At 36.7% G+C, this 22436-nt stretch overlaps 1 protein-coding gene across 4 annotated transcripts in view; it reads left to right on the plus strand.

Annotated features, from left to right (window-relative positions):
- Positions 1–440: 440 nt before the first annotated feature.
- The window catches only part of cep112 (centrosomal protein 112), a gene marked incomplete at its 3' end in the record, with an annotated part of 206419 nt that continues 184423 nt past the window's right edge, over positions 441–22436 (plus strand). For 2 of the 4 annotated variants that reach the window (XM_084416954.1, XM_084416955.1), the window contains exons 1-8: positions 441–687; positions 923–1029; positions 2240–2430; positions 6900–7036; positions 11844–11925; positions 13688–13762; positions 18794–18841; positions 19953–20024. In XM_084416954.1, the coding sequence (XP_084273080.1) occupies positions 671–687; positions 923–1029; positions 2240–2430; positions 6900–7036; positions 11844–11925; positions 13688–13762; positions 18794–18841; positions 19953–20024 (729 nt within the window). In that variant the 5' untranslated portion in view covers positions 441–670. Of the gene's footprint in view, positions 688–912; positions 1030–2239; positions 2431–6899; positions 7037–11843; positions 11926–13687; positions 13763–18793; positions 18842–19952; positions 20025–22436 lie in introns of all 4 variants that reach the window. The other 2 variants (XM_084416957.1, XM_084416956.1) reach the window with 2 other exon arrangements.

The raw sequence follows: 22436 nt of genomic DNA on the forward strand, positions 1-22436 counted from the left end.
TTACTGGGAGTAAAAGTCTTCATATTAATAGTAATAAGTGCATTTTATCATATAATATAAACATAAAGGCAACATAGAAACAACAGCTAAACAAAGTTCACTCAATGTGAGTGGCATTGCTAAGTTTTAAAGATGTAACGTGCAAGCTGATGCTATAAGCATGTGGCAAGTGTGTTTAAAAAGTGTGTAGAAAAAATGTCAGCATTACAACAGCTAGTTCTGATTCACATATTTGTTTAGACAATTGTGAAAAGTTGTATAATGAGCGCTTAACAACAGATAACCGAGTTTGTTTTGATGTTGTGTATTTGCATCTCAACTTACAATGAAAACAGTCACATAAAACAAAGCTCATTAATTAGAACAAATAACACACAAAAATAGTACACGAAAAAAACATAATTTAAACAACATAAGGAGCACAACTCTGATATGGAGGCGAGACTTTTATTTTGAATTATGAAAGACGAGTGTGATATATGTGACTTCACAGTCTATCAGTTTGAAACCGTTTGGGAGCGTAAACTAGCAACAAGTGGAGGACCGCACACAATCACATCTGCAGACAACACCACACGGAGATATTAATATGATTATCATTCATAATGATGTAGTGCTCAGCGAGTAACTGTTACTTACCTTAGACAAACACGCTTCTCAATATTTGTGAATGAGTTGTGCGAACCGGTGAGCTAATATAAACTATGCACACTAACTACATTACATGAAGATTACTAATTATGTATTCATAATAATATTCATAATAATTTTAAAAGCTTGTCACTTGACTTGTTTTCTGTAGGCTGACAAATCACGACGTCTGTCTGCTGTAATAATTAATATGCATCAATAATACTGCATCAATTTGCTGAAGTATATATTAAAGTATACAGATTATTAAATTATATTTAGTTGTGTTCAGGAGCAACATGAGCGATCAGGATCAATCCTTTGGGATTCTGGACTCTGAGTTTGATCATTATCTGGTCGATATGAAACCATATGTGCTGAAACTGACACACAAGACAGGTGAGAATACACTAAGTTACGTGTTTAAAGTGTGTGTGTGTGTGTGTGTGTGTGTGTGTGTGTGTGTGTGTGTGTGTGTGTGTGATCAATAATATTGTTGAATATTGATATGAACACTGCCGTTCAAAAGTTTTGGATCGGGAAGATCTTTAATGTTTTTAAAATGAGTCTCTTCTGCACTCCAAGGCTGCATGTATATGATTAAAAATACACAAAAAATCTGTAATATTGTGAAATATTATTATAATTTAAAACAATGGTTTTCTATTTTATTATACTTTAAACTGTAATTTATTCCTGTGATCAAAGCTGAATTTTCAGCATCATTACTCCAGTCTTCAGTATCACATGATCCTTCAGAAATCACTCTAATATGATGATTTGATAATCAAGAAACATTAATTATTATTATCAATGTTGAAAACAGTTGTGTACAATTGTTTTCCAGGATTCTTTGATGAATAGAAAGTTCAAAAGAACAGCATTTATCTGAAATATAATCTTTTTTTAACATTATAAATGTCTTTACTGTCACTTTTGATCAATTTAATTCATCCTTGATGAATAAAAGTATTGATTTCTTTCATCCCCCCCCCCCAAAAAAAATTCTTACTGTGTTTAATGTTACAAAAGCTTTCTATATCTGTTCTTTTTAACTTTCTATTCTATATATAAATGTATGTACTGACACTTTTGATCAATTTAATGTATCCCTGCTGAATAAAAGTATTAATTTCTTTCCAAAAAAAAAATTCGTACTGACCCCAAACTTTTGAACGGTAGTGTTTAATGTGACAAAAGCTTTCTATTTCAGATAAATGCTGTTCCTTTGAACTTTCTATTCATCAAAGAATAAAAAAAACAAACAAAAAAACAGTTTTCAACATTGATAATAATCATAAATGTTTCTTGATCATCAAATCCTCATATTAGAGTGATTTCTGAAGGATCATGTGACACTGAAGACTGGAGTAATGATGCTGAACATTCAGCTTTGATCACAGGAATAAATTACATTTTAATGTGCATTCACATAGAAAACCATTGTTTTAAATTGTAGTAATATTTCACAATATTACTGTTTTTTTGTGTATTTTTGATCAAATAAACGCAGCCTTGGTGAGCAGAAGAGACTTGTTTTAAAAGCATTAATGATCTCCCCGATCAAACGCCTGTGTGTCCATCTCATCCTCCACTCGTGTGTCCTCAGAGCGTCAGCGGTGCGCGCTGTGGATTAAGAAGCTGTGTGATCCCGTGGCTTGTGGATCAGGACTGACGGGAAGGAAGAACCGTAACATGTACGCGCGACTCCTTCTGCACATGCTCAGGAGAGGAGTTTTAGAGGGTCCCTTCACACACAAGCCTGAAGCCGGCGGACTCAAGACTTTACCCACGTACATGGTGAACGCACCACTGACGTTTAGCTTTAGCTTGAGTTTAAAGGGATAGTTCACCCAAAAATGAACATTAGCCCATGATTTACTCACCCTCAACCCATCATAGGTGTATATGACATTCTTTTTTCAGACGAATACAATCTGAGTTATATTACATAATGTCCTGGCTCTTCCAAGCTTTATAATGGCAGTGAATGGCTGTGTGCTGTAAGAAAAATAACATTTTACATTTTACACAATGTTCTTTCTCGAACGCATCGCTTCGCTTCAGAAGTTCATTTATGATGATAGATGCACTTTTATCATGGATAGATACACTTTTATGATGGATAGATACACTTTTATGATGGATAGATGCACTTTTATGATGATAGATGCACTTTTATGATGGATAGATGCACTTTTATGATGGACAGATGCACTTTTATGATGATAGATGCACTTTTATGATGGATAGATGCACTTTTATCATGGATAGATGCACTTTTATGATGATAGATGCACTTTTATGATGGATAGATGCACTTTTATGATGGATAGATGCACTTTTATCATGGATAGATACACTTTTATGATGGATAGATGCACTTTTATGATGATAGATGCACTTTTATGATGGATAGATGCACTTTTATGATGGATAGATGCACTTTTATCATGGATACACTTTTATCATGGATAGATACACTTTTATGATGGATAGATGCACTTTTATGATGGATAGATGCACTTTTATGATGGATAGATGCACTTTTATGATGGATAGATGCACTTTTATGATGGATAGATACACTTTTATGATGGATAGATGCACTTTTATGATGGATAGATGCACTTTTATCATGGATAGATACACTTTTATGATGGATAGATGCACTTTTATGATGGATAGATGCACTTTTATGATGGATAGATGCACTTTTATCATGGATAGATACACTTTTATGATGGATAGATGCACTTTTATGATGATAGATGCACTTTTATGATGGATAGATGCACTTTTATGATGGATAGATGCACTTTTATCATGGATAGATACACTTTAATGATGGATAGATGCACTTTTATGATGATAGATGCACTTTTATGATGGACAGATGCACTTTTATGATGATAGATGCACTTTAATGATGGATAGATGCACTTTTATGATGATAGATGCACTTTTATGATGGACAGATGCACTTTTATGATGATAGATGCACTTTAATGATGGATAGATGCACTTTTATCATGGATAGATACACTTTTATGATGGATAGATGCACTTTTATGATGGACAGATGCACTTTTATGATGATAGATGCACTTTTATGATGGATAGATGCACTTTTATCATGGATAGATACACTTTAATGATGGATAGATGCACTTTTATCATGGATAGATACACTTTTATGATGATAGATGCACTTTTATGATGGACAGATGCACTTTTATGATGATAGATGCACTTTTATGATGGATAGATGCACTTTTATCATGGATAGATACACTTTTATGATGGATAGATGCACTTTTATGATGATAGATGCACTTTAATGATGGATAGATGCACTTTAATGATGGATAGATACACTTTAATGATGGATAGATGCACTTTTATGATGATAGATGCACTTTTATGATGGACAGATGCACTTTTATGATGATAGATGCACTTTAATGATGGATAGATGCACTTTTATGATGGATAGATGCACTTTTATGATGGACAGATGCACTTTTATGATGATAGATGCACTTTTATGATGGATAGATGCACTTTTATCATGGATAGATGCACTTTTATGATGGATAGATGCACTTTTATGATGATAGATGCACTTTTATGATGGATAGATGCACTTTTATGATGGACAGATGCACTTTTATGATGATAGATGCACTTTTATGATGGATAGATGCACTTTTATCATGGATAGATGCACTTTTATGATGGATAGATGCACTTTTATGATGATAGATGCACTTTTATGATGGATAGATGCACTCTTATGATGGATAGATGCACTTTTATCATGGATAGATACACTTTTATGATGGATAGATACACTTTTATGATGGATAGATGCACTTTTATGATGATAGATGCACTTTTATGATGGACAGATGCACTTTTATGATGGATAGATGCACTTTTATGATGGATAGATGCACTTTTATGATGGATAGATGCACTTTTATCATGGATAGATACACTTTTATGATGGATAGATGCACTTTTATGATGATAGATGCACTTTTATGATGGATAGATGCACTTTTATGATGGACAGATGCACTTTTATGATGATAGATGCACTTTAATGATGGATAGATGCACTTTTATGATGGATAGATGCACTTTTATGATGGACAGATGCACTTTTATGATGATAGATGCACTTTTATGATGGATAGATGCACTTTTATCATGGATAGATGCACTTTTATGATGGATAGATGCACTTTTATGATGGATAGATGCACTTTTATGATGGATAGATACACTTTTATGATGGATAGATGCACTTTTATGATGGATAGATGCACTTTTATCATGGATAGATACACTTTTATGATGGATAGATGCACTTTTATGATGGATAGATGCACTTTTATGATGGATAGATGCACTTTTATCATGGATAGATACACTTTTATGATGGATAGATGCACTTTTATGATGATAGATGCACTTTTATGATGGATAGATGCACTTTTATGATGGATAGATGCACTTTTATCATGGATAGATACACTTTAATGATGGATAGATGCACTTTTATGATGATAGATGCACTTTTATGATGGACAGATGCACTTTTATGATGATAGATGCACTTTAATGATGGATAGATGCACTTTTATGATGATAGATGCACTTTTATGATGGACAGATGCACTTTTATGATGATAGATGCACTTTAATGATGGATAGATGCACTTTTATCATGGATAGATACACTTTTATGATGGATAGATGCACTTTTATGATGGACAGATGCACTTTTATGATGATAGATGCACTTTTATGATGGATAGATGCACTTTTATCATGGATAGATACACTTTAATGATGGATAGATGCACTTTTATCATGGATAGATACACTTTTATGATGATAGATGCACTTTTATGATGGACAGATGCACTTTTATGATGATAGATGCACTTTTATGATGGATAGATGCACTTTTATCATGGATAGATACACTTTTATGATGGATAGATGCACTTTTATGATGATAGATGCACTTTAATGATGGATAGATGCACTTTAATGATGGATAGATACACTTTAATGATGGATAGATGCACTTTTATGATGATAGATGCACTTTTATGATGGACAGATGCACTTTTATGATGATAGATGCACTTTAATGATGGATAGATGCACTTTTATGATGGATAGATGCACTTTTATGATGGACAGATGCACTTTTATGATGATAGATGCACTTTTATGATGGATAGATGCACTTTTATCATGGATAGATGCACTTTTATGATGGATAGATGCACTTTTATGATGATAGATGCACTTTTATGATGGATAGATGCACTTTTATGATGGACAGATGCACTTTTATGATGATAGATGCACTTTTATGATGGATAGATGCACTTTTATCATGGATAGATGCACTTTTATGATGGATAGATGCACTTTTATGATGATAGATGCACTTTTATGATGGATAGATGCACTCTTATGATGGATAGATGCACTTTTATCATGGATAGATACACTTTTATGATGGATAGATACACTTTTATGATGGATAGATGCACTTTTATGATGATAGATGCACTTTTATGATGGACAGATGCACTTTTATGATGGATAGATGCACTTTTATGATGGATAGATGCACTTTTATGATGGATAGATGCACTTTTATCATGGATAGATACACTTTTATGATGGATAGATGCACTTTTATGATGATAGATGCACTTTTATGATGGATAGATGCACTTTTATGATGGACAGATGCACTTTTATGATGATAGATGCACTTTAATGATGGATAGATGCACTTTTATGATGGATAGATGCACTTTTATGATGGACAGATGCACTTTTATGATGATAGATGCACTTTTATGATGGATAGATGCACTTTTATCATGGATAGATGCACTTTTATGATGGATAGATGCACTTTTATCATGGATAGATGCACTTTTATCATGGATAGATGCACTTTTATCATGGATAGATGCACTTTAATGGACTTCAAAACAGAAACATCCATTCACTGCGATTATAAAGCTTGGAAGAGCCAAGACATTTTTTAACATTACTCAGATTGTATTCGTCTGAAAGAAGAATGTCATATACACCTAGGATGGCTTGAGGGTGAGTAAATCAGGGGCTAATTTTCATTTTTGGGTGAACTATCCCTTTAAGGCGAATGTGAATCAGTGCTGAGAGCTGGAATCAGTGGTGATGTTAAAGCTTTGTCTCCCTGTTTTTAGTCCATCTATTTCGACGAGCCGCTGTTGGGAAGCTCGGATCGGGATCAGAGATCGGCAGTGCTGCCGGATTGGGTGTGTGGGGAGTTGGGTCAGGCTGACGGCTCATGGGCCACAACACCCCTCTCAAACACACGCAGGTATGACACGACTCCTCTCAGTCTTCACACAGCACTCCTGATATAGGTTATTAAGGGCATGATTGTGAATCAGGTGTGTCGCTCTCGTTCAGATCACACACACTCCAGTCCTGCTGCAGAAGAGTGTGTGTTACTCTCGTTCAGATCACACACTCCAGTCCTGCTGTAGAAGAGTGTGTGTCGCTCTCGTTCACACTCCAGTCCTGCTGCAGAAGAGTGTGTGTCACAGATTAAAGCGTCAAGCTCTTCTCTGATGTGTGTGTGTGTGTGTGTGTGTGTGTGTGTGTGTTCACTCAGTCAGGTGATCATGATATCACACTTCTTCTGCTTTTGTGCTTTTCAAGGGAGTCTTCTCTTTCTTCTTCGACTTTAATCCGTTGCTATTGAACATTGTTTGACGTTTTTATGTTTTTGCATACAATCATAGTCTAAATATAACACACTTTTAGTTTTTGTGGAATTGCACATGTCATAAAGTGCAAGTTCAAGTCATAAAGTTTGATGCTTTATGCTTTTTATGGACTTTTCCCACATTTGTTGGCATTGGTTTAGCTTGCTTAGTAAATTTAACATTTAATTTAATATTCAACAATATTATTGACACTATTATACAAGAACTGAGCTGGACGAAACAAACACACTTTCTTGCATTATTTTCCTGTTATCTCTGTAATAAATTATTGTGAAATAATAAAATAATAATAAATAAATAATATATAATACAACTGAAATATGACTTGACTTTTCAGATGGTTGATGTAAAATGAAATGTGAAAATGTTAAATCGTGCGACTATAACACAAACAATAACGTGTCTGGGTCATATTTCATATTTCGCCCTAAAACCAAAGGAAGGAAATACTATTTCACGACAGTATATTCAGATTTATGTGATAAAAATACACATCAAATATCGCCTCTGTAAAAACCTTTAGCTGCAATGTGTCGGTAGGATGAAGTACATTTTTAAATAGATAATAATTCTTAATATGCGTATTAAACATAACCTTTTATAAGCTTGTAATACATCTTAGTCTCGATGAATTGAGTGTTGAATGTGCTGATATCTATTAGTAGTGATTATTAGTGATATCCTGTAGTTTTAGAAATGTCTTAAATTGTCATAATTATTTTTTTTCTTGGTGTGAAGAACATTTTAATAACATTTAATAACCTTCTGTTGAATGGAGAGGTTCTTCATTGAACCATTAAAGCCAATAGAGAGTGACTGTTGAAATGCCAGTGTGAGCAGTTCCACGTCTGTCCATCTGGTGGCGCTCTTCCCTCAGTTTTGAGTTGAGAGAGGCTGTCCTGGAACAGGTCTGAGAACAGTTAGAGATGTGTGTGGGTTAATGTGTGGACTTCAGATCATTAGTGGTGTTTGCTAAAGGAACGCTTCTCTATGATTGTTGCTTGTAGTTAAATGACGCCCCACATCATCATGCCTAGCAGTGTGTTAGTTTAAACTATTATTAATGTATTTAAATAAAAAAACACAACCACAACAACACATAAAATCAACATGTAAACAATTCCTTCTAATTTTTTTTTTTTACTTGAATCACAAAATTAAATGGTTAAATGTATAAATAATTTGAAATTGTGGTAAAAAAAAAAAATTGTAAGTAGCTTTGTCATAATTTAACCACAAATACAGAAAATATCTTAAAGTCCCCCTGTAGTCAATCATGTTATCCCTTAAAACTCACCAAAATTACATATTTAAACGTTTTTTTTTCCTCTTATTATTGTCTTAAAATATCTTGAATGTAACTTGACACCCTCGCCTCATTTAGTATGCGTGGTTCTATGAATATGCAAATGAGCCCCGCCTCCACTCACTCACTCAGCTCAGAGATCCACTGGTTGACGATCACACGTTGATCTGATTGGTTACAAGGTAGTTTGTGACGTCAGAAACACCAGCGATTTCAAAGCGTGTTTTTGAGACTGTCTTTGGTTCACTGCAGTTTTAAGGAGAAAACACTCGCCAGAACACAGTGACACACTTGTGACCACTCACATGTTCAGATCATCTATAGACTTCGTCCCTCTCTGTCTGTGTGGGTTTCATGTGTTCCCCCGAAACACTAGCCAGAGTCTCAGACCGTTACGGCCGTAAGAGACATCAGATGTGTTCCCGAGTCCAAGGTTTGAGTCAAGTACTCATGAATGCTTTGGCCTTGTGTGTGTAAGTGGTGTGTATGAGGCCGCTGTGAGCAGCTGCGGGTCAGGACGCGGGGTTTAATCAGCAGCACCTCCACGATCTGCACACGCACACACACTCACACACACACACACACACACACACACACACACACACACACACACACACACACACACACACACACACACACACACACACACACACACACACACACACACACACACACACACACACACACACACACACAGCTCTTTCATCCCTCACTCTCATCTCATTCAATTATCCCTATCCACCAGTTAACGGCCAGCCGCCAATCACAAAGACCAGCCTCCTCTGACAGCTCAAAGCCAAGGTGGACTGTGTGTGTGTGTGTGTGTGTGTGTGTGTGTGTGTGTGCACGCATGCAGTCCAGCAGATTTAACTGCTGTGCCCTTTTAGATCTGTGCTTTTGATGTAGTGTGCAAACACAGCGACACACACACACACACACACACACACACACACACACACACACACTAACCCATCACAGAAAACTTAATGTATTTTTACATTTTTAATAAAACAGTTTAGTATGTTTTTAAAGCCATTTGAAATAGGAGGACTCAGGAAATGTCCTCATAAATCACGTTCACATTGTAATACCGGTGTAATACCCATGTCATTATGCAAATGTCTGTCCACAGAGGCACACACACACACACACACATATATATATGTATATATGTGTTTATGTCATTAGCCAAGTTTCCATTACCCTTCAAATTGTGCAAATTGAAATTACGAATTGAAAATACGCCCAATGAAAACACGTAAAGTTCACAAAAATTCCCATATGTCGCATAAACGGTTTTGCGCTCGCATGAGGTGCTTTTTCAGGCAATTCGAAAAAGGAATATTTGGCAAAACTGCAATGAAAACAGTTTTTGCATATTTTCAAATGCTAATATAGATTATGCTGGGCAAACTCCACATACATGCTTACAAATGTGATTGGTTGATTAGTGAGATTGTGATTACTGTTTCAAAACTGATGTCAAGCTATTTGCCAATTTGACAGACATTACAAGCATACCATATTTATGGATTATAAATGCATGTCTGTCAGATTTTGATCACTGAATGCATCGTTTTGCATGCGATGAGAGATTTTTCTCGTCCGCAGCGATGCATGCACTTCTGTGCATATTAGGATACGGTCATCTTTGCCATAAGCACATACATAATCTTAGATTGTGCACTCATCTATGACTGTGATTGACAGTCTTTTGATATGTATTTTAGGCTAGAGCTTAATAGTTAGTCCAAAGGAAAGCATAGAAAAAAAAAGAGGGTGAATGTGTTCCCGAATACTTGTCGAGACTTTCATATAGTCATCAACGTCCTCCCTCTCTTCATCATTTGACTAACGGGGGATTTGTTTAATTAGTTGAGATCTGCGTTAAGCATTCATAATTAGCTGGAGAACACGTTCTTAATTTGCCCGTGAAACAAATGTGTCACGGCTGTTGAAATCAGCGACATCTAGTCAGACGAGTCTCGGCTTTGAAGTTGTCGTTTGGTGGCCTCAGCGTAACCGATCAAAACTGGAATTATCTGAGCAAAAAGAAAGAGATCATAAATATCAGTCAACTGGAAGTGATATATAATAAATGCCCCCGACAGGCGTTAGTGTGTGGCAAGTCTGCTGTTGCTTTAGACGAGGAACATGAACCATGTGTTGAAGATGATGCAATGTTTCCATCACATGCTTCCCTGCATGAACGTGTTAAACACAGTCAACGTGGAAAAGGCTGAAGCATCTGCGTGTGAATTTCGAAATGTTTGCTTCTATGTGATTGAGCATTGATACAGGTTAACGTTTGGCTCTTGTTTAAAGGGGTCCCATAAAAGTGATCTCTGATGTCCCCAGAGTGTGTGTGTGAAGGTTTAGCTCAAAATACCCCACAGATATTTTCATATAGCATGTTAAAGTTGTCACTTTTTGAGGGTGAGCAAAAACGCACCGTTTTTGTGTCTGTCCCTTTAAATGCAAATGAGCTGCTGCTCCCGGCACAGAGGGCGGAGCTTATTTTCTTCTCAGCCATGTCCGTGAGCGGAATCTCCTCCCATCCGTTGTCTGATTGGCCTTTCGCAAGGATTCCTGGGTCGTTAAAGTGTGTGGAGCCTGCATCTATGCGGGCTTCGCGGAAGACCGCTTCAAGGGTACAAAGGGGGCGCTGCTGAGCACACTTCAGAGCCTTAAAATACTGAATGGGATGGCGTACGGACTCGTAGACTCAGCGAGCACGCGCAATTTAAGTCCAAGAGACCGAAAGTCCACATGAAGTGCGCCATTTGGGACAGGGCCTATATATCACGTTCCCGGGGGCGGGGTTTATGTAAATTTAAGGGTTAGTGATGTCACTAACCCGTGAAGAAGCTCATTGTAGTCTCTACCAGCTGTTTGTTGTAGTCCTTAAAAAGTGATTTCTGTAAAAGCAAATATCTCCCTTTGCTTTGAACTTTGAGCGTTGTAACTTTGCAGATGTTGTTTATGCTCAAACAGCAACATTACACACTAACTAAAGTTAGAAAAGTGAAAATCACAATTGATCACCAATGAGGTGAGAATGAGCATCTGAAATCTTTTGTCCTCCGCAGGAACTTGCTCAGCGATAAGACACCGGCTAGGCCCTTGTCCTCGAGTCCCGTCAAACGCGATATCAAGGAAGATGCAAAGATGGTGAGTGTTAGGATTTCTGCTTATCCAAGTTCTGGCCTCTCAGCCTCAACTTCCTTCAATAAAACACCGAAACCAACATGACCACACAAATACAAAGCTGTAGACCTCACAGGATCGGCCACACAGAATCACCATGACCTGTCAAACCAACAAAACTTCTATATCTGTGGGTTATAACCAGGATTGTTCCCATGTGTCCTGGTTTTTATCAGGTATTTGGGTTCAGACACCTTCCTGTAATGTGAGTTGTTTGCTCGATGTGAACTAGTATCCCCTTCCCCTCAGTCCTATTACGCTTCAACAGTATCCATTAGAATTGAGCTTTATTGGACATTTCCTTGCTTCTCATTCCTGACGAGCCAAAGCTGAACTCAGGAAACTGAACTTGGAACAACAGTTCCCTGGAAACTTTCACATTATATAGAGCTCTTTAAAGAGCTGGATTCTCCTGATAAAAAGAGCAGCGCCTCGAAACAAAGAGGGGCGGGACATCATGTGACCCTCTCAGGAATTTACAGATGTGAAAGCAGAAATGATGTGGAACAGTCAAACATCTGGTGTGCCATGAGGAGAGGATGTCTATTTCTATATCAAACATCTATAAACATTTTAATATTTATTTAATTTGTGATAATACAACAATATACTTAATGTTTAGTAGGGATGCACTCAAATAAAAATTTTGACTGATACCGATAACCGATAATTCTTTATATTTGAAAGCCGATAACCGATATATTGGCAGATAAATCCGATAAATTTTCATATAATTTTAACCTGATTACAAAAACAAAAGTCTCATCATTAAAATCCATGTCCCAAACACACAATTATAGTGCTCTCTTTATAATTTTATGTAGCCGATATGAGAGACTGTTGCACTTTACTGTATTTTCTTTTTTTGAAGTGATTCCAATCATATTTCAAGTCAAACATTTCATGCCATGAGGAGAGTATGTCCATTTCTATATCAAACATCTATAAACATTTTAATATTTATTTAATTTGTGACAATATACATAACTTAATGTTTAGTAGGGATGCACCGATATGTAAATTTTGGCCGATAACGATAACCGATAATTCTTTATATTTGAAAGCCGATAACCGATATATTGGCCGATAAATCTAAATCTCTATAATTTTTGAGAGCCTGATTACAAAAACGGAAGTCTAACCATTAAATCCATGTCCCAAACACACAATTATGATGTTCTCATGATAATTTTATGTAGCCGATATGACAGACTTTACTGTATTATCCTTTTTTGAAGTGATTCCAATCATATTTCAAGCAATTCAAAACCATCATGTTGAACAGTGCGCATCTGAAGCGTCTCAGCTGAAGGAAATAATACATTATTTATCGGCTTTAATAAATCGGACAGATTTTCTTATCGGGCCGATAACGATAACATTAAAAACGAACAAATATCGACCGATACCGATATGTTGGCCGATATATCGCGAATCCCCAATATTTCATAACAGTTGTGTTTTATTTTTCAAACTTCTCTTTTGATTCATACAGTATCTTTCAGAGCTTACAATGAATAGTCAATATGTTCTTCCAAATGATAAAAATAGTGGATTAAAGTGGTTTTCAAAGGTTGTTACTGACTGAGGAATGTTATTATCATGAGTTGAAGCTTTGTAAGGCTTGATGATCTCTGTTCTTGTCTAGCAGGTTTAGTTTGGTGAATCTCCATCCCTGGACATGGTTTTCCGTGTCTTTGTTCCTCACTGTGTTTTTCTCCTCCAGGCGGAGGCGCACAGGAGGCTCGTCTCCTCTGATGGTAGTGACTTTGAGGCTCGCTTCAACAGCTGGAACCTGGGGGTAAAGTTGGAGGATTTTTCTAATATTTTCCCCCTTTGTCCACCCATTCCTTTAAAACTCAGTTTTCACCACGTATTTTCATATATGAGCGACCATTTCATGTGAACTGACTGTCATGGAGACCTTCTCTGATCATTTTAGCATTGATGACAATGGAAACACAAATTTGCCTAATGGTGTGAAACAATGCTAATTCGTCACTACACTTCAACGTGCTATTTCATCAAAAAACCTGGCCAGTTTAACAAGGTGCAGTGTCATGCCATGCGCATTTAAATGAGGTCATTGGCATTCTTTGCAGTGCACACATGCTTATTACAGGATCTTCACCAAAATCAGCACTATATTGGTCCCCATACCATTATCGTTGCACTATTGAAAATGGCCATTAAGTGATTTTATTGCTATAAACAACAACAGTAATTCATCAACTGATGATGAAAGGATGGAGAAGAGTTTCAGGTTCACTTTCAGCATCTGAACGAGCTGATTCAGGTATCTGGATCACAGTCTCAGTAAAGTACATCCTTCACAACTGACCACACACAAGCAAGCTAGATATCGTGCATGCCAGTTTTGTGGGTGTATATGCAGTGTTGCCTGATGTGCATCATTCATTTGCTAAACCACGTATGTGCAAATATTGTATTTTCTGGAAAATAAGATGCACCTGGTTAAAATTGCATTGTTGAGAGAAAAGGCAACACTGCCATTGTTACATGTACTTACCATAGTAATAACATTAAAGTACATACATCTAACCCTCAACCAAACCCTAATCCTACCCTAACCCTATAGTAAGTACATGTAGTTGCTTAATATTACTAATAATTACACTGTAACAATGACACCTTAAAATAAAGTGAAACCAGAGAAAAACACAAAAAAAACACGGATAGGTTACATTGGTGCATGCCACATTTTATTATTACATTCGGAAATAATGTAATATATTGACAAAATAAAACAAAACGTTTACAAACAATTATGAATCGCCTCACTGCATGACAAATCCCATAAATTCATTACCGAATTTAGAACAGAACAGGAATGAAAAATATAAGTATAAAACTACCGTAAATTATTGTTAGTCATTCATTATAAACATAATTTATTATAAATGTCATGCATCAAGTCTAAACACATTTATTAAAAGCTAAACTGAAACTGCCTGCATGTGGGAAATACGCGATACGAATAATCTTTGGCTCTTACGTATCTCTCTAATTCAGCATGAAATATAATATGATAGAGATAATATAATTGATATCTATATGTCAAGTTTTCCCTGCGGTATCAAAATTGGCATTAAATATCGGTATTTTTAAAGTCCCCCAATAATTTTATCTATTAAAATTTCAAAATTTCAAACCAAAATGACATAAATTTCTTCATCCCTTAAAATATCTTGAATGTAACTCGAGACCCTCGCCTCATTTAGTATGTGTGGTTCTATGAATATGCAAATGAGCCCCGCCTCCACTCACTCACTCAGCTCAGAGATCCACTGGTTGACGATCACACGTTGATCTGATTGGTTACAAGGTAGTTTGTGACGTCAGAAACACCAGCGATTTCAAAGCGTGTTTTTGAGACTGTCTTTGGTTCACTGCAGTTTTAAGGAGAAAACACTCAGCAATGCTGTCGACTTATGAATTTACACATGCTTTGTCTTAAAGGGGGACTTTAAGGTATCAAATCAAAATTAGAAATTGCATTATCGTGACAACACTACACAGCACATTTCAGATTATGAAAAAAAAAAAAAACACAATTTTGTACAGTATTTATTCCAGAAAATGTCACTATCAGTGGCCGTAGCGCATCCTGAGTTTGAGTTCTTAGTTAAACCTTAAAATTAAACAAAAAAGAGAAAGCATAGCATTGCTTGCCATGGATGACTACACCATGTGGGAGGAAAAATGTGCTGTAGCGATTGCTCAACACGTTGGCATGCTGAGTTCCTGGGTTCAAAGCGTTTGAAGCTTTATAGGACTGTGTTGGCCTCCAGATTTCCTCAATAGCCACTTCTGACTTCCCAGCAAATTGCGAAACCTTGTTTCATCAGAAAGTTTATGCAGAAAAACAAGAGTCTGAACTCTGCTGTTATCAGAGAGTGTAGTGTTGAGATAAGTATGTGTGCACTAGTGGCTCCGGGCCCCTGTTTTCTGTGGGCACTGATGCTGGGCTAATCGACATCTGCATCGTGTGTGGACGTGAAGCGTAGCACTGGAAACCGATGCGATAACACACTCCTGCCGTCCAGTGCTGTGGCCTGAAGATTCAGAAACAGTTCAGGGCCCGTATTTATCAAGCCTCTGAGAATTACTCACAAGAACACTGCCTTAAAGGTGCGTTGTGGAATATTTAGGAGGATCTGTTGACAGAAATGTAATATCATATACATAACTATGTTTTCAGTGGTGTATAAAGATCTTTCATATTGAACCGTTATGTTTTTATTACCTTAGAATGAGCCGTTTCTATCTACACACACACACACACGTTTCTACAGTGGCCCTGAACGGACAAACGCGTTTCGTCACTATGTTGTTCTTCGTGTAAAGAAGCTATAGCTAAAGTCAGCAAATAAAACACTGACACAATGATGAACAGGTAACAATAATAATCAGTTTACTGAATAATCAAGTAAACCTAATTTCTTAATTTATCTTTGTAAAGAAATTTCATTGTTTAACTGGCTACTCTCGGCTGTCTCAGATGATGACATCACTTCCTGTCGGCCACTGTAACTTCTGTTGGGTGCAGTTCACAACCTCATCACTAGATGCCGCTAAACATCACACACTGCACCTTTAAGAGTAAAAAAAAATCTTGGCTCAATGCTGCACTTAAAAGTGAGTTATCAAGCATCTCAGTCGTAATTTAAGTGAAGTGTAGGACTAAATCTTGAGTGTCAGTCTTAGAGATGATTCACGACACTTTGCTGTGCCACAAACGGGATTTCGGATGACGACATATAGGCATGGACCAATCACTGAATAGATTCTACTCAGTGCATCACAAGCCCCTACTGGCAACTCCTACACTCTAAAAAATGCTGGGTTGTTTCAACCCATGTTTGGGTCAAATATGGACAAACCCAACCAAGGGTTTACATTTTTTTTTTCATTAAATTTTAAACCCAACGGTTCCGTTTGTCCATATTTGACCCAAACATGGGTTGAAACAACCCAGCATCTTTTAGAGTGTAACCACTTGAGAGACCTCTCGAGCTGTCTTAAATAACCAACAGTGATTCTTAGCTTTAAGGAATTTGATAACTTGCTTTTATTCTTAAGTTTGAAAGCAGGAGTAAGTTTCATGAATTCTCAGCTCTTAAGACTAAAATGGCACTTTGAGAAGCTTGATAAATACGGGCCCAGAGCCACATCACACTCATGCTGTGTTTGAGCTCTTATTGAACACTTTTTACTGGGTAACTTAACATTCATAAAGTAGCAGTGTGTAAATTCTGTTGCTGCTAATCTCACCAAAATGGAATTGCAAAACAAGGACTGTTTGCAAATGGTTTACCAGACACTTCCCCAATGTTAGGTTGAGCCAGAACACACCATCACACTCTTCATAAGTTCACCTACGGCTTACTTATAGTTGACTCTGTTGACTTTTCACACTATGTGTGGATTTTTGGCACAACACACTTTTGAAACTTAACACCCAATCCTCTTTACGCATAGTGTGAAACATTGTTTGTTGGGTCATATATATATATATACCAACAAACATATATTTGCTCAGCTTGAGGCCCCTAATAGGCACCGGCTCCTGGTTGAGAACCACTGTTTTAGACCTCATTGACAAGCATAAGCATAATTGCTGTGAAATACTATTAATTTGAATTATTTGTTATGCTTGTATATTACATCTGTCCATTTCTCCAAACATGTGAATAAAGTAGGCTTTTCCCAACAGCCATTTTACTAGCCCTGGCTTTCTAACCAGTGGAATCTCATATACTTACCTATATTTAAGCTTCTTAAAAATCAGACTGAGACTCGAACCCTTCCCATTATAAAATTACCTTAAAAAGTGGCACTTTTAGAGGGGATCTTGATCATTACATTTGAAATAAATTCTAAGGCAAAAGAACAAGAATCTTGGGCGCCAATTAACATAAAAATAATGCTAAAAATAAAACATAAACGAATAGATGTTGGGTTTGAAGTACCAACATTTAAGGGTAGTCAAAGGTAAAGTGTTTGAGGGGGATAAAACTTTACCTAAGTATTAATATACTTACTTGCCAATACAAACTATTGGCTTCATTATGAATTGTAACGGTGGCTGTCCCAAATCACATTTGATTGATTAATAATGTAAATTTAATCAAATTTTCCGGGCGCCAGACAAGTCAAAACTTGTCAAGTAAAAAATAAATAAAAAATGAATATATTTCAGTTTCCTGGAAAATAAGTCAAACCACCGATACACAAAATGAATGCCTTCCAATACCTACAATAACACATAATAGGGGCTTAAATGACACACATTCACAAATTGAAGGGTTTCAAGTCAAAAACATGTTACACACAGTTCACTTTTCACACAGCGTTTGTATTTTTTCTTTCCCTCAAATGACAAAAGAATTAATGAAAACAAACAGTAAGGAAATTGCTGCTCCAGTTCAGTTCAAGTTGAATTTCACTGAAGGTCCGTCAATCGTGGTCCGTCTCATTATGCGTTAGACGTGTCTTCTACGGTCTCATCGATGAGGACAGACTCCTATAGCTCACAGATTATGGGTTATGGTGACAAAACACAAACTCAGAAGAGTTTTTAAAAAGAAGGGGAAATGGCCTCGCTTCACACAATGCCTCTGTGGGCTCGAGGTCTGATTTCTGTAAACACAGTCAGCGTAGGGAAGAGACTGTACTTAATGACTCTCTTTGAAGTCCTTCCAGATTGTTTATGACAAATAAAAGGAGGTCAGAGGTGGACGGGAGATGTTTGGGACTTACCAAAAGAGGAGGGAGAGTAAAGTTGTGTTGTATTGTTTTATTTTTACAGATAGAAAACCCCAGATATCTGCGTGAGAACCCTGTCCCTCTGTCTCCGGTAAGTGAAACAACGTTGATGTCCACACATTTACAGTTTAATCATTTCAATTAAAGCATCACATGTTCAAGGAAACCGGCAAAATAAAGAACAAAAAACAATTTCGAGAAATAGAACAAATATAAACAGAAGATACACATTAAGTAATCAGTGCTTTAAAGCAATCTAACAGCAGTTGAAAGTAAATCTAAATTATTGTGTACTACAAAAAACGCAAATACATTGGCCCGCTCAAAGCATACAGCAAGGCAAACACTGCATTTCTGGCCATTGAAACAAAAAAGCTCAATTTCATGCATGTAGTCACTAAAAAAACACTTAATGAAAATGTGATCAGAAAGGGTAATCTCTCTCGAGTTCTTCATTCTAATATTTGGTGCTACCAAAACTGTAGAACTGTTATTGCAACTTTTTTCTTAATCATTTTGGTATCGACAGTACTTTTGACTAGGGATGATATGAACATTTTGGCCAATACCGATAACCGATAATTCTTTATATTTGAAAGTCGATAACCGATATATTGGCCGATAAATCTAAATCCAATTTTATATATATATATATATATATATTTTTGGATTTAGATTTATCGGCCAATATATCGGCCATGTTGCACTTTACTGTATTTGATTAATGATTAATCATTTTGGTATCGACAGTACTTTTGATTAGGGACCGATATGAAAATTTTGACCGATACCGATAACTCTTTATATTTGAAAGCCGATAACTGATATATTGGCCGATAAATCTAAATTTTTGTTTTTAGATTTAGATTTATCGGCCAATATATCAGTTGTCATTATAATTTTATGTAGCCGATATGAGAGGCTTGTGCTGCACATGTTGCACTTTACAGTATTTTCCTCTTTTTTAAGTGATTCCACTCATATTTCAAGCAATTCAAACCCATCATGTTGAACAGTGCGCATCTGAAGTGTCTCAGCCGAAGGAAATAATACATCATTTATCGGCTTTAATATATCGGACAAATTTTCTTATCAGGCCGATAACGATTACATTAAAAATGAACGTATATCGTACCCTACTTTTGACATCCCAAGTTTTTCCGTATTTGCTAATTTTTTGTCTCTGTCTTTTATATTGATAGATTTACAAGTCGAGTCTTGGTAGAAACAGCACTCTTTGTGACGAGGCCTCCCCAGTGAAAGCCGATAAGGAGGTAGGAACTTGATGTTCTCTCAAAGTGCTTGTAATGTGCTGTAAATGCCTTCAAACTGGTCCAGTCCCCTATAGTTCATCTAAAAGTGAACAAAAGTCTCATTGCATGGAAAAGAAGAGCATAATTCTGCTAAACGTCTTAATTTCTTCACAAAACCAAGACATCCCTACGGGTTTGGGACGACATGATTTAATGATGACAGGATTTTCACGTAAAGGGATAGTTCACTTTGAAATAAAATTTTGGTATGTTTTAGCTTACCTCAAGGGCATCCAAGATGTAGGTGTCTTTTTTTCCACAGTAGTTTCAATTTTGATATTTTTAGGTCAAACCGTTCTTGTCTGTCAGTCATATAATGCAGGTCGATGGTCACTGTCTCAAAACACAAGCACAAAGTCCAAATTAAAACAATTCCCCATCGTAAGTACACATTGATGGCCTAAGACACGAAACGAGCGGTTTGTGTGAGAAAACGAACAGTATTTATATCGTTGTTATCTCTTGAAAACAGCACACGTCCAAATGATCTGACGGCGCGGGCGGGTATAGATATAAACATAGATGTCGCCTTGGCTACTGCAGTTCATTGGAACGAAACCGTAGCCAAGCGACATCTAGTGTATACATCTATACCCGCCCGCTGGCGGGTATAGATGTATACACTAGATGTCGCTTTCGCTACTGCAGTTCATTGGAACGAAACCGTAGCCAAGGCGACATCTATTTATATATCTATACCCGCCCGCGCCGTCAGATCATTTGGACGTGTGCTGTTTTCAAGAGATAACAACGATATAAATACTGTTCGTTTTCTCACACAAACCGCTCGTTTCGTGTCTTAGGCCATCAATGTGTACTTACGATGGGGAATTGTTTAATTTGGACTCTGTGCTTGGGTTTTGAGACAGTGACCATCGACCTGCATTATATGACTGACAGACAAGAACGGTTTGACCTAAAAATATCAAAATTGAAACTACTGCGGAAACAAAGACACCTACATCTTGGATGCCCTTGAGGTAAGCTAAAACATATCAAAAATTAATTTCAAAGTGAACTATCCCTTTAACCAGTGACTTTTTCTTCAGTGCTGCTGTCTTGTTGAGATTTGCCATCCGCCACACTTTTCCACTTCTTAAGTAAATGATGCATGATGGCTGGTTGCTTTTAATAAACTCAAGAAAGCAATGCTGGATGACAGCTTGCACACACCTTACCAAAGCCAGCCTCTCTGAGTTTCGTTTGTTTAGGGACACCGACTTCTCCTAAGAGCTTTACAAACCCTGTTTGTGATGACAGTTTCCCGCTGTATGTGGGTTTAAGCTGAAAATCCCATAGAACAAGCTTCTCTTTGATGTCAGTTGACTGGTATTGTTGAATATAGTGAGCGTGACCTGCTGTAATCACATTTCCTCTGGGAAGAGCAGTGCTCAATTAGGTCAACTTCAGTCAAACAGCATCATCAGTGTTCGTCTTCACTAGAATACAGCCGTTTCCAAAACAGCTAAACACTCTTTTGAAACGGCCCTTAAAGGGATAGTTCACCCAAAAATGAAAATTAGCCCATGATTTACTCACCCTCAAGTCATCCTAGGTGTGTATGACATTCTTCTTTCAGACGAATACAATCGGAGTTCTTCCAAGCTTTATAATGGCAGTGAATAGCTGTTTCTGTTTTGAAGTCCATAAAAGTGCATCTATCCATGATAAAAGTGCATCTATCCATGATAAAAGTGCATCTATCCATGATAAAAGTGCATCTATCCATCATAAAAGTACATCTATCCATGATAAAAGCGCATCTATCCATCATAAAAGCGCATCTATCCATCATAAAAGTGCATCTATCCATCATAAAAGTGCATCTATCCATGATAAAAGCGCATCTATCCATCATAAAAGTGCATCTATTTATCATAAAAGTGCATCTATCCATCATAAAAGTGCATCTATCCATCATAAAAGTGCATCTATTTATCATAAAAGTGCATCTATCCATCATAAAAGTGCATCTATCCATCATAAAAGTGCATCTATCCATCATAAAAGTGCATCTATTTATCATAAAAGTGCATCTATCCACCATAAAAGTGCATCTATCCATCATAAAAGTGCAGATCTATCCATCAAAACTCACCTATCCATCATAAAAGTGCTCCACATGGCTCTGCGGGGGTTAATAAAGGCCTTCTGAAACAAAGCGATGCATTAGTGTAAGAAAAATATTCATATTTAAAAATTTATTGACTAAAATAACTAGCTTCCGGCAGACGGCCGTACGCATCGATTTACAGGCGAAAGAGTAATACTTGACCTGACGCACTTTTATGATGAATAGATGCACTTTTATGATGGATAGATGCACTTTTATGATGGATAAATGCGCTTTTATGATGGATAGATGCACTTTTA

The sequence above is a fragment of the Rutilus rutilus genome (genome assembly GCF_951802725.1).
Source record: "Rutilus rutilus genome assembly, chromosome: 1".
NCBI classification, from domain to species: domain Eukaryota; kingdom Metazoa; phylum Chordata; class Actinopteri; order Cypriniformes; family Leuciscidae; genus Rutilus; species Rutilus rutilus.